This window comes from Bacillus rossius, chromosome 1, assembly GCF_032445375.1.
Source record: "Bacillus rossius redtenbacheri isolate Brsri chromosome 1, Brsri_v3, whole genome shotgun sequence".
In the NCBI taxonomy this organism is placed as follows: domain Eukaryota; kingdom Metazoa; phylum Arthropoda; class Insecta; order Phasmatodea; family Bacillidae; genus Bacillus; species Bacillus rossius.
In genome coordinates, this window is record NC_086330.1 from 349,463,844 (window position 1) to 349,478,333 (window position 14,490).

At 38.7% G+C, this 14,490-nt stretch overlaps 1 protein-coding gene across 6 annotated transcripts in view; it reads right to left on the reverse strand.

Moving 5' to 3' along the window:
• The window catches only part of LOC134528215 (glycogen synthase kinase-3 beta-like), a 251,874-nt gene that overhangs the window by 45,782 nt on the left and 191,602 nt on the right, over positions 1-14,490 (reverse strand). For 4 of the 6 annotated variants that reach the window (XM_063361635.1, XM_063361634.1, XM_063361636.1 and 1 more), the window contains exon 2: positions 2,317-2,507. In XM_063361635.1, coding sequence (XP_063217705.1) covers positions 2,317-2,507 — 191 coding nt within the window. Of the gene's footprint in view, positions 1-2,316; positions 2,518-14,490 lie in introns of all 6 variants that reach the window. The other 2 variants (XM_063361631.1, XM_063361633.1) reach the window with 1 other exon arrangement.

Here is a 14,490-nt window from a genome sequence, read left to right on the forward strand (position 1 = left end):
AACAGCTAACATTAAATTTATCATAATTTAAAATAAAAATCTAGGATTTACTATCAACAAGTAATGTACCTATGCTGATTTGCTATTTCACCAATGCACTTTTACAGCTAGGATAAATTACTGCTCCTTAGGTGCACATCATTTTGTGCTGAAGTACGTAGTTTATTCAATTTTACTGCCTTTACTTCTGATGAATGTTGCCTGGCATTGGAAAATGTCTATTTAAATTAACACAATATCTAAATGTATTTAAAAAAATTAAAGTCAAGCCCAAATTTTGGATTTAACGCCATGTTGACAGCAAGGTCATTAGATATGGTAAACCACACACAACTACACAGATCAGGAATAATGAAAAAAAAAAAAAAAAAAAAGCCATGGCCTACAATGAGGAACCAACCCAGCATTTTTTCTGGAGTGATTTTGAGAAATTATTGAAAAAATAAATCAGGACAGTCAAGACTGGGATTCCTACCTGGGACCTCTGGAATGAGAGTCCAGTACCTTACCTCGGCACCAACTTGCTCCATGGTTACACATCAGCATTGCCATTAAAATTAACGGATAGCACGAGAACAGAAGACAGACAATGCCATACTTGATGATCTCAACCAGGGCTCCCACACACTTCCTGATCTTCTGCCAATTTCCCTGACACTTCCCAGTTTTCCTTGTCCCATCAGGTCATCCCTCCCTTTATATAATCTGGTAAGATAACAGATATATTACAATACACAGTTTGCACCATTATAATTGTTTATGTAACAAGTCTAAAAAATTCAACAAATAAAAAATGTTTGATAAAAGCTTGATATATTGGGTTTCTAATTAATACATCATTGTTTACATCTCTTTAATTATTGTTTAGATTAAAAATAGCTCATGAATTTTGTGGTGTAACTATGAGGTGTGTAGATTAAGTAATGATCTGCATTTGATCTGGCAACATTTGAAACACAAAACTTTGAGGGGTAGCAGGTATGTGATGCGCCTTCAGCACAAGTTTGAACTGGCTAGAGTCATTTGGTTGTCCATAGAAATTTTTTTTCTAGAATAGTTTTTTCTAGTGGGTTAAAAATGAGTGACATCAATTTTGAACAATGGTATGCCATCAGGTTTTGCTTCATACTTGGACACAGTGAATAGAAACTTTTGCAAAACTTCAGCCAGCCTTATGGAGAATGTTTTGTTAGAGGCCCAGGATTTTCGGTGGTTTAAGGGATTTTCAAAAGAAGAAAGTCAATTGAAGGTGAACCACGCTGCAGAAGGCCTTAATCTACAAGAACCAATGAATAGGTTGACAGAATTCGGGATCTCGTGCGTTCAGATTGTCAGTTTACTGTCACAATGATCGGGGAAAAGTTGAATTTTATTCACACAATCATTCATCAGATATTGACAAATGAATTGGGGATGAGAAAAAGCTGCACAAAAGTGGTTACAAAAATCTTTTGTAGAAACAAAAAGACATCAAGAGGGAAAGGTACCTTAATTTTTGGAACTGATTGAAAATGATCCTCATTTTCTGAAACGTATCATTACTTATGACGAGTCTTTGGTGTTTGAGTACGATCCGGAAAACGAGCACCAGAGCATGGAATAGCACACTTCCAACCTCTCCAAGGCCAAAAATGCAAGAATTGGCAAGTTGAAAATCAAATGCATGCTGATTTGCTTTACGATAACCAGGGAATCATCCACCAAGAGTGTGCATCAAGACAGAAGGGTCAGTCAACACTTTTACTGAGAGAATCTTGAAAAACTTTGCAAAAGGGTCATGCATGTGAGACCAAAACATCAAGAACTACTGGGTGTTGCATCATGACAATGCACCTTGTCACACAGCAATTTAAAAATTCCTGTGGCTCCTCAGCCTCCTCATTCACCAGACTTGAATCCTTGTAACTTTTTCCTCTTCCCGAGATCGAAACTCACCTCAATAGTCATAATTATGGGATACTGAAACAACATTTAAGGCTGTAACTGACCAGTTGAAGGTTATTCCAGTATCCGAATTCCAGCACTGCTCTGAAGATTGGAAGAACTGTCTCCAGCACTGTATGGCTTACCAAGTAAGTTATTTCGAGGGAGACAATGAATTGCAATTCTATTTAATAAAAACACTGAAAAAAATAAGTCTCATTACTTCATTTACACACCAAATAATGGAAAATTCCTGATCGAAATAGCTACTGTTTTGCAACCACAGTTTTGTCTATTTCCCTGTGTTTTTCAGGTTTTTAAGATACTTTTTTTTTTAATTTTGAGAGATTCCCCCATCTATGGGAACCTCATTAATAGACCACGGGGACTCACCTTGAACCTCTTGTCCTGCAGCACCTTCTTTATGGCGACCATCTCCCCGGTGTCGCACAGCTTCGCCTGGTACACCACCCCAAAGCTGCCATTGCCGATGACCTTGGTGTCCGTGTAGGACACCTCCTGCGGCCGGTCGGGTCCTTGGCCAGGGGTCGCCACCACCGTCGTCACCTTGCTGCCATCCTTACCTGAGTAAAGACATGCAAGAAGAACGGGCAACAAGCCCAGATTATTACGTGCTCGCCCCACGATAACGACACAACCCCTAAGTGCATACTCAGCAAATTATCTATAACCAAATCACTAAAATTATTTAAATAAATTAACACTTATTTACTAAAACCAACAGAACAAAAATTTCTCTATTCACCCCAAAATTAATAAATTTTAACACAAATTCTACACAACAAAAAATGGTGTCATCGGTACATTGTGTATAAATAATACATGCCAGATTCCTAACAAAAATCTTCTTTTGAAATTTTTCCCATTTTATTACTAACCCACCACCACTGCAAAATCCATAATTTAAAAAAAACCTTGCTACAACCCATAGAACAATATCAGAAACTTAATTTCATTCATAATCACACAAATTTAACTTTTTAACAACTATTTCCACAGAAATTCATCTGATTTTTTTTGCTCTTAACTGCCGAACTTGTTTTCATTTATCATTTTGTAAAAAACCAGGCTACTATCATCCTCATTTTCTAAATGATTTTATTAAAGATTTATTACATTTTTATAATAAGAAATTAAATATGGTTAGGTTTACTGGTATGATATAAATAACCACTATAATTTATTTTAAGAGGTATTTTATGCAATTGCAACAGGTTTTATGAACATAGGTTATGTTTTTTTAAATACAGAATGTCCATAAAAGAATGTCCCAGTAATAAATTTAAATAGTATCAACTGTAAGCATTGTAGTGTGTTGGTTCCAGGTCACAATTAAAGAGTAACTAACAATAGCTTTAGATAAGCACATGCACTAGTACTGCTTTGTTGTTTTCTGGCTTGAAGCACCCCCTACGGCAAATGGCAACTCCTGAGTGTAATTAGTAGAGGGTGAACCTGTAAACTTTTTATTTGGCAACAGGATGGAGCTCCTTCCCATTGGAATCTCTTTGTACCAGAGTGGTTGAACGTTCAAGTCCCTGACTGTTGGAATAGTTGTAATGGTCGAGACGATAAAGCTCTTTTTCGTTGGCCTCCAAGTCCACCTGACATAATTCCATGCAATTTTTTTCCTTTGGGGCTTTATAAAAGATTGTGTCTAAGATGCTACCTAATAATTTGCAGGAGTTGAGACACAGAACGGACTTGTTAACCAAAAGTGTGGGAAGAACTGGACTTTAGGTTGGATGTGTGCCGTACAACTAAAGGTGCACATACTGAACATTTGTAAGAAAAACTTGGTTATTTTACAGTCAATTTGATGTAGGATTTGTTGTAAATAGTCTAAATTAAACTGTTATAATATATCATTGAAACTGGAACATTCTTTTATGGACATCTTGTATTTCTGATTTTTTTTTTTACTTTGTTGTGCAAAATGTTTAAAGGTGTTTTTAACTTTTTTTTTACTGGTTGGTTAAGTTTTGTGTTTATTCACATAATTTTCTTTTGTATTATTTGCTATGTTTCTTTGTCTGAGAGCATACAGATGCAATGAATTAGGCTATGTTTTTTTTGTCAAAAGCAGGCTGATCCATTGGTTTTATCAGTTGCGTAAGCAGTAGAGAGAGACAGGCATATATTGTGTGTGGGAACTCAAGGACAAATGTATCATCAGAATTGGAAAGAGATACGGAAAGTCCCTGATACACACACACATACACACAGCCACACACACAGACACAGCCACACCCACACAATGTTCATTAATGTATGCAATTTATATCCTCATTGCCTGATTTGGTAATGAGTGTTTAAAGCTTGAGAGCGATTGGTTGTGGGGGCCACGTGACCACCTCCTTCTACATGGATGGAGGTAATCTGGTCATCCAGAAGTTTTGTAGTCATGGCACATAAAGGTCACGGTCAGGCGATGGGTCAAAAATAAATATTAGTTAGTTGAAGCAAATTTCACGGCAGTGGTCCAGGTGGTGCTGATTTATTAACATTTTTGGACATTATATTTATAATTTGGATGACTGCAGTCATCAGTGTTAAGCTCGCAACAAGACTTTGAAATTTGTTTTAAGTCATCGATCCACAGAAAGAGTCCTTGGCTTGTACCGAGAGTTCTTATACAAACTCAGGAAACAATTTCAGTTGTAAATGGTTTTCTTGAAGCATAAACCTTTTTGTGGTGATTTGTGTAAAATCTGGGCAATCTAGACCAATTTTGAGTTAGCCGAAGTCTGGATTGTTATAATTTCCCATTTTTATCCCAGTATATTTTTACGAACAATAATTTTTTTTACTATTTTAATTTTGTGGTATTCATAGATAAAAATAAACATTTGTATCAGTCAAATGATTAAATATTTTTGATAATGGGAATCAACACTGGGACTTTTAGGCCTAAGGGAGGAGAGGTGGGATATGGACAGATCTTTCGTGGAAGTTAAAACTTCACAAACTTGTAACGTTACGTTGTGCTGGCAATGGTTACAGCTATTGTTTTCTATTATTATAGTAAAAACAAGTGAATTAAAATTATAAATAATTTAATACGCGGGAGTTTATATATGTGTTTGCAAAACTGTAGTGTAACTTTTCCAAAAAATGTGCAATCATCTAAATAAAATTCATGGAGCATAGCCACCAGCTCAATGATGCACAAGTAATATGGACCATTAAAATTTGGCGTTAAACAATTTACCATATAATTAAAAGAAACAAACTTCCCAAACACAGCAATTATTGAATCATGGAAGTCAGTTTCAAATATCTTGGTTGTTTCTTTTTCATTTATTGCAATGCCTTTAAATATTACGTAGCAACTTTTAAGTTATTCTGGAAATGTGGAACAAACTCCTACATGACTCGAAGTTCATTCCGGCAAATTCTTAACGTTTTGGAATCGACTCCCGACAGTCGTTCCTATCCATAACTATACACAATTCAACACGGTTATATGCTGTATAACAAACACTAGTCCCAACTGACAGCACATTAGGGCATGTAGTTTCATTAGTTTCATGGTTTTAAGAATATTTGGCTGAAAGAAAACACTAATAATTGAAAAGTGACCAGGTTAGCTGGAAGTTATCTGGCAGGTGACAAGGAGGCGATTGTTATTCAAACGTGAGCATGGCCTTCGACAGCGGAGCAGGAGAGTCGCGAGGCCGACCCACATCGTCCCCCGGGAAGCCACTTCCTGCCAACGTGCGTCACAGAGCATCACGGATGTGTCTCCCCGGAGGTAGCCTCGTCACGCCCTGAGACCCGAGACGCAAACAACGTGCGTAGAGTGCTTTGAGTGCATTGCGTTGTGTTAATCGCTCACAGCACGCGAGTCTGGCCGTTTTCGCTTTTAACGCACACAAAAAAAAACCGTTGAATAGTTGAGGTCAAGTTAACAACTGCAAGTAATTTTAAAGTTTCCCGAGATACTCGTGTGTTACTCCGATCTTCTCCAACGCGAAACTTAACGTGGCGAGGTTCGCCATGACTCAAATTTGTTTAAGCATCCAGTTAGTAACCACTACTATTGCAGGTCATGTCACCTTAAGCCCATGTGCGTAATAACAGAGCGACAGAAGGCCCTGCCCTGCCTAAATACAATAATTAAGTTACAGATTTTCAATATTACTGCATTTTTTTGTTGGTTGATGGCAGGAATTATTTCATTACTATCTGTTGAATACGGAATAGCAAAGATGCACCGGAAAAAAATAAATATAGAAAGGATTGTCTGTAGTTTTTAACTTCACTACACATAGTCCTGCCTTCCGTCTGACAAGGACCTACAAATGCCAACATAATTGGCATAGGAGTTACACATAAGATTTAAAAATATATATATTTTTGTTACTCGGAAGCCAACAGCTAACTACCAACTCACAGTTTCAAGTAACATAGAAATAAATATAGCACGCAGGAAATGTTTCGATCTTATATATAAAATTCTCGTGTCACAGTTTTCGTTGCCATACTCCTCCGAAACGGCTTGACCGATTTTGATGAAATTTTTTGTGCTTATCCGGTATCTATGAGAATCGGCCAACATCTATTTTTCATCCCCCTAAATGTTAGGGGTAGTCCACCCCTAACATTTTTTTTTTAATTTTTGGACAAAAGTTTTTATTTTATTTTTTTTTATAATGTGGCATTAGAAAATACATACAACCCTAAATTTTCACCCTTCTATCATCAACCCTTAATTTTTAATATATTTTTATATTTTTCAACCCCGGTCGATAGCTGATCAATTAACACTTGATCAACCTTCCCCGCCTACAGCGAGCTCATTACCTGGATTAACTCATAGACCACATATTAATATGAAATGCCATCCCTAAGGGAGTGAAAAAGTGATAATTTCATTTTATAACAAAAAAAATTATAGGTCATAGACATACAAATAGTGAGTGAGTGTCATTTCTTTATGTCTGCCACACGATCATACACATAGTAAGGTCTGGCAAATTCACATTTTTCTCCTTGGTGAGACCAGCCCGCTTAGTGGAGCTCGCAGCAGCTAGCAAAATAAAGGCGCTCTTAACAGTTTTGTTCTTAACTTCGTCAATAGATAGCGTTAGTTGCCTTGAATTTTAAACGCACCATCGTTTGATGCGTTTGTCATGTCTTTAATTTTCGTTTGTTTGTGCCGTATATGTTCCTATACCATTCATCCAATTGCGATGCAATTTTGGTGAGTTATTATGCGCATGCCCGTGAAGGTTTCTCAGACGGTATAACTATTTTGCAATAGTTGGAGCACAAATCGTTTCAAAAAAATGTGTTTATTTCATATTATATAACGGCACTTCGTCTGTTTTTGTTGTATAAGTGCACATGCATGACACAATTTATTTAAATATAAAAGAGAGTCAGAGATAGAGTGATATATATACAGTGAGAATGAGAGAGACAGAGAGATAAGTTGAGATAGAGCGAGGTATAGAGAATGAAATGGGTTAGATAAATAGATATATAGATGCATAGCGCTATATAGAGATTTATATTTAGAAGAGATAGAGATAGTGGGAGGTAATTATATATGTACATATGTAGATATAAAGAGATAAATAGAGATAGAGAGATACATATATAGATGTAAATAGAGATAAATATATATTTAGAGATATGAATGGATGATTTGTTTATGTGTAACTACTTTAAACATATTACAAAACAAAACTGAATGAGGCATTGTAATGCATGCTGAGCATTAGCTTGATAATGGAATCATTTCAATATTAGTAATCTCTTATTTTTCAACTTTTTTCTATAGTGCTTTATAAAGTCTAGATTGCATACAGACCACCAATTTTTCGATATATACAGGTAAATAACTATACACTGGCAGAACGTCTGTCGGGATCTGAAAGTGATATAAATTATTTTGCACAATTGACATTCAAATTAAGAAGACAATAAAAGTTACTAACTACATCTGATTTCTAAAAAGGTCCCCTTCACCCTGTGTTCAGCCCGGGCAGCGCTGGGTACTGCAGCTAGGAATTCCCTAGAAATAATTTATATGGCAAAACAACGTTTGCCGGGTCAGCTAGTAATTATATATAATGCGTGGGGAGTAGTTCCAACGAAAGTTATCTAACAAGTGTTTGCAACGGGTCACAAATTTATGCGGAGTGGGGGGAAGGGAAATAGGGTTAAATAGAGAAAGCTGAGTGAAGTAAATATGTTATGTCCCGACAAGCTAACTTTAAGCTTGTCGTTGTATTTGCACATTATGTTCACGACTCCCCCCTTGCGAACTTCGCTCTTGAAGCGAGGGCAAACAAATCAATACGCAGCACTGCATAACAGCTTCTGCAAGGCAATCTGCAGCAAACATCTACCAAGGCCGGCACGCCGGCACTAAGCCACTGTCAATGAACGGAAAAGCCTGAAGCCGACTTTCTGAGATGAGAGTTGAGGGGGAAAAAAAAATCAGCCTTATTTTATTAACCTGCAAAGCTTTTGCCTGGGTATTTATTACTTAACTCTGCAAGCGGGCGTAAGATATACTTCACTGGCGGCACGAGCCAGTGTGATCTCGATTTTGACAGCGCGCAGAAGTCGAATGCATTTTAAATGATGACAAGACCTAACAAACCATTTTAGGTACACAGGGGAATTATTTGAGCGTAGCACGCAGTTCCGAATATGTGAAACCTGGCTAAAATTTATCAAGTTTTCATTAAGTACTACCAGTATTCATCTGCCACGCATGTTCTGCCAACATAACGTAACAGTGTTTGCAAAAAACTTCACGTAGCTGTCAGTGTTCGTAAACAAACGATGCTTTGCAAGTGACATTTGGAAAATGGGTGACACCGATTCTACTTCTGAAAACTGTCAAATTCGAGATCCTAGACACGAATCAGACTGTGCTATCGAGAAGCCCGCAGTGAATCTTGCACTAACATTTCTGGAACGGAGCGCGAGATACTAGTGTTCGGCAGGCACATGGTTTAAATTGAAATTTCATTGCTTAGTTGCTTTTAATTGATATATTTTATTAAATGAGTGTGTTGAAAATAGCATTAACTCCTCGTCAAGTAGGCCTAAGTACAAAGCTGTATTATCATACCGTTATACCGTACTGTTTACAGCTCATGCGAGAAAGGGTTGTGCAATCCTTAGGTAAACAATGTCCATCCATCCACGTAAGCAATACGTTGTTCATTCTCAGGTCTTAACTGGTCGAATTACTCTATAAATATTGAAAATACGACCCGTGCTTAAATTACATATACATATTTCTCCAAAAAAAGATGTAAGGAATACGCGCCGTGAGTGACGGTAGCTTCCTGAGATTAGGAAAGGATCAAGATGGAGCTTCAGGTCCGTTTCTGGATTTGGGGGGGGGGGGGGAGGTAGAGGGGGGGGAGGTAGAGGGGGGGAGGGTTGGGTGAAGCCTAAACGGGAGGGGGAAATCACTGTACTAAATGTATATTGATCTTTCTTCCGAATAGCTTAATACAGCCGTTAATATAAACAAGCTGAAACAGCTGGTACTAATACAATCAAACGCCCGCCATATTGGTATGTGGAACTCGGAAAAAAAGAAAAGGCTTCGCGTCTGACGGCTAATGCTCCATCTGTATACTTTCCTCGTTAATCTTCCCGCGTGGCTTTGGGCGACACGAGTTGGCGCGGAATGCCAGCCCGAACGCCCTCGCCCTCATTACAGCGCGGGACTGCGCCCCCTTTCTCACGTGTCGGGGAAGCGACCCACTTGGGGGGCGCCCCTCCATTCCCCAACACCTCGCCCTGCGCAGAGCCCGGGAAACATGCAACATCGTGCCTACTGGCCCGACGTACACCCGAGGGCACTGAGACAGAGATACAGCCTCCAAGGAGCAGCGAATCACAAGCGAACGAGTTGAGACGTCTGGCAAGTCACCAAGCCAACGAACATGCGACATTTTCCCGAGTGTGCATTGGGACCTCGGAGTCTATGCTGAAGGTATATGTACACAAAACATTTTTCCAATCCTTATACTGCACTTGAGACAGTTTTCGAGGCCACGTAATATGTTATGAAATACCTCGTTTTTATTGTAAGAACACTGTAGTATGGTTGAGTTTTAATGAAGAAGCAATTTCTCTCTTACATGAAACAGTCTTGTAGGAAACAAGGTTTTGCCACGTCAACACCACTCATTTTGTAGGCTGGCTGCTGGTAACTTTGTCGATAGAATCTTTGGACAGGGCATGGGGCCAACATCTCAGGTGAAAAAAGCAGGAAGGAAGATGATGAGCGGAAGTTTCGCTTGATATCGATCATCACCAGACAAACGAAGAACAACCGAGAACTCTTAATTCAGTATATTTTCAGACATCATAGCTTCCCGAGGACAATGGAGGGGCATGAACCTGAATTGTGAATAAAAATATTGTATAGTAATGTTCGCGTCGCACTAGTAAATCCGATCAGAATTTTGATACATAAATAGTTTTGAATGTCTATGTTTGGAAACAATGAAAAGGCGAAAGAAAAATAAAATATCGTAACAAAATATTAATATATAGTGTTGTTTACTGTCATTCTGCCACCCGACAACTTCCGAGACACAGGTTAAGATTTTTAGATGGGATAACTTTTCAGTCGTGTTTGATCATACGCAGGTCGGCTCCTTTCTGGGAAATCATATTCCCCAATAAATGTCGAGTGTTGGCTGCCCTGCCGTAGTGGGATCGGCCGCACACTCATCCGAAGGCGAAGCCATTAGACACGGCCAACATACAACGCCAGCAAACCGCAGAAAAATTGGTGAAAGAATCGGGAATAACCCATTGTAAGAGACGAACTTTCCGTTCATTTTATTTTATTTGAAGTGAAATAAAGACAGTGGCGGTCCTATGGGTAAGGGGCGTTAGGGATCATCCCCCCCCCCACTCCCAGCACCTGATTTTTGAAGTCGGTTCTATTTTAAAAAAGAATATTTTATTTTTTTTTTTTTTTAAATTCTACTGTACGACTGTATGCATTTTTTTGAAGCTTTGGTATTCTTAAAAAAAAAATCATATGAAAACGTATTTTGTAATTATTTTTTTTAAGACGTCAGTAACTTTTTAAAATATTGAAGAGCGAGGAGGGAAGGAGACGAGCCGAGAATGAGGTCACGCCGCCTCGCGGCTCGCCCACGCCGCGGCCACCCACCTGCGGAGGGCAACAGCCCACCGGTCCTCGACACGCCGCACGCCTTGCGCGTTACAACCAGCTAGAACGTCATCCCACCCGAGACATCTCAGCAAAAGGAGGAAATTCATGCCACCGGGATTCCGCGGGCTAAATTCCTTCAAAATGTTAAAATTGCTTTAAAAAAAAACTTAAATTATGTTTGTTTATGATGTGTAAACATATTAGCTCTAATTAAACGGCATTTGGTAAGAGTAATTTAGTGAAAATGGAACGAAAGTCGATGAACGGAAATATGGGATAAGATGGCGGACCCTCGTGTAGCAACATAAACAAGTATATACATACTCGATTTCGTAAAAAATTAGGGTACATACCAAACGTATTGGTATGCCAAACGAACCTTTATGATAGTGAAAACAACCTGAATTTTTACTTTACCAACCATATTTATAATATCACTCCAGTCATTTTATTATTTTATTTCTATAGATTATGTGCGTGCAAAATTACAGTTAGTTTTTTTATTACGCCAAGTAAGCATAACTTCTAACACTCGTTCATAGTACTCGCGACCCATTTTTTTTTCAGTTTGTAAATTTACAAAAAACTATTTCGGCAACGTATCTCATAGAATTGCTTTGCCAAATTCAAAACTTTTTTTCTGCAGTGTGCCATCGCTATTGGCTCGTGCAGTTCTGAAACCAAGAGCAGTTTAAAACCAAACGGAAACCATCTAAATTGAGGTCGTCGTTTGAGGCTCAGGCAGCCCCTGGCACACCATGCCGTTCGCGTTCCTTGGGCGTTTGAGGCCCCGGAGCAAACGGAGCGATAAGAGTGATATCGGCGCGTGCATCAATTCTCCTATCATCTCTAAGTGCAAGTCACCTTCATTGTAAAGTGCAAGACACTTTCATTGTAAAAGCACAAAAATGTTTATTCTATGCACCTACAGTACTCGTATGTTATCGACATAACCACACTTATTTCGCGTATTAATTTCACTCCAGACTAGATTCAACTTACCTACATATAATCATGTCGATATCACTTTTTTTTTTTTTTTTTCGTAACTGGGCCAGGGTCGTCAAGGGCGTGTCAATAGCACTATGGTGTAATCATCAACGCGAAGCAGATGTATATGTAGTTCAAGAATACTTTGCTACCTGATAAATCTGATTAGTCCTCATGCCTCTAGGGCCTAGGTATAATTTTTATTTTCCTATAAAGTACCAAAAGACCACATTCTCTTCCCCTCTTCCTTTTCCGCTTTTCCGCATTCGCCCCCCCCCCCCCCCCACACACAAAATATTCACGTTAGCGAGCATAACATTAAAGCGTACAGTGGTATACTTTTTTTTTATTCGAAACAAAAACAAGACTGTGGCAAATTCAGTCGTTTAAGTGTTTAAAAATAGATCAAATGATGTGACGCATTATGTCCGCAACATACTAAGGATGAACATAGCATTGATACGTTTCCCACTCGCGAATATTCCGGTCCGTGGTTCAGATGGTTGACAAGTTAGGACACTCGATACCAACACATCGTACAATTAACAGCTTGAATTTGCGCCCGTCTTAAAAGCAAATGTGAAGCAGAAGTGTCAGAAGCCTAGACAAAATAAAAAAAGTCCGCATCAAGAAAAAAAAAAAAAAAGGTCGGTGAGCCGGAAATGCCACCAGTGTACTCCTGAAATGAAGTCTTTAAATTCAACCTTCCCGCAGCCACCTTGAAGGTGTTTCCGACACCATTCGCCGCCCGCAGAGGGCCTTGCCGTCCGAACAACGGCGATTACCCGTCCGTGAGCTAGACGCGTCAGACCTGGCGCCCGCATCAGAACTCAAGTACACGAGGACGTGCTTGCGACCCCGCATGCTTCGCCACTGTGGTGCACTAGAGCAAATCAGACGTGTGCCGCTACAGATGTTATCAGCCAGCTTAAGAAGTTCCCCTAACGCTAGTAACTCAGTAAATGAATTCAATGCCAAATAAAATTATTTGACTGGAAAATAAGCGAATTTTGGTTTTTCTCACCTATTTACAAATACCTACGTGAAATTATGGCAATCTACTCCTGTTCATACCATTTATTTTATAAGTTATGAACTGAAAATTTGCGTGATTTTAGAAATATTCCTTTTAAACCTGTTAAAATATATTTATTTGACGTATTAAGGGGCCCGCCTACCTGGGCACACATAAGGTGTGCAGAACTTCAGGAAAAACAACGCGATTTCAAAACTACTCAAGATATCCGAGTGGGGCCTATTTACGAATAGCATTTAAGAGTTCGCTGAGGGCCGAAAAGTACTTTAAATTTCGGATTAAGTTTTTAAACTGTATTTTTAGAAGCGTTAAAATACCTAAAACGCGTGTTTTCAGAGTAATTTTTAGGCATAAAACAATCAGTACAGATTCTTGAAAGCACTTAAGGGGCTTGCATAACACCTTTATCTTCATTTCTCCGCCATATAATGTTCCGGTCACCGCTCAAATTTCACAGTTATCCTGTGACGACGAGAAGACTGCGCGCCAGTTAAAAGACTTGCGCTTAGAGGCTATACCGCGCTGGAAGCACCAGCGAGCGTCGCACTTATCATCCCGCCTCACTAACACACATACACCCCTGACGAGGCGGGCCCCTTAACTTATTCTAGTAACATATGAAGTAAAAATAATTTTACGAGTCTTTAAAACATTTACGTGTGCTGTCAAATATGACCCAAAAAAAAAAAAAATCTTTTCAAACCGACGACTTTAGTTCGCCTGCAAGCAAGCGGGATGCTTCACTTAAGGCCCTGTCACACTGTCAAATTTTAGCTTCCAACACCTTCCAATATGTTGGATCCAATATCTTTGAGGGTTGTGACGTCACGTTAAACGTCACTATCGCAGCCATGTTTATTTGAGAGATTGAATGTCTAGTGTTTCCTTCAAATATTTTACGTATAGGACTGGTTCTAAAATATGTTGGATGTTGGATGGGATCAGCCAATCAGAGTTATCTATAATAAAGCGGCCGCTTTTGTTTCCGTTTCCGAAGTGTAATAGTTTAAATATCAGCAATGGCGAATGGGAAATAAATGCAGTAATTGAATTAATACTATTTTATTTCCTGCTGGAATATGTAATTGTTATTGTATATTTTCCTCCAATTGAATCTGTATGTACGGAAGTGCAGGTTAATATATTTGACTAAAAGAAGTTACTGTAGTTTCGGAATATTATGGTCCTTAAACCAGAAAACATCTTCTATTCAACTTACGATCATTATTTGATTGCTATACCAGTTTTGCTTATGTTCAGGTATTGTTGATACACTAAATTAAATCAGCAAGCATTGCGTACAAAATGTGCCATCAGGAATGAGGTATCAAAACTAGGATATGCATTT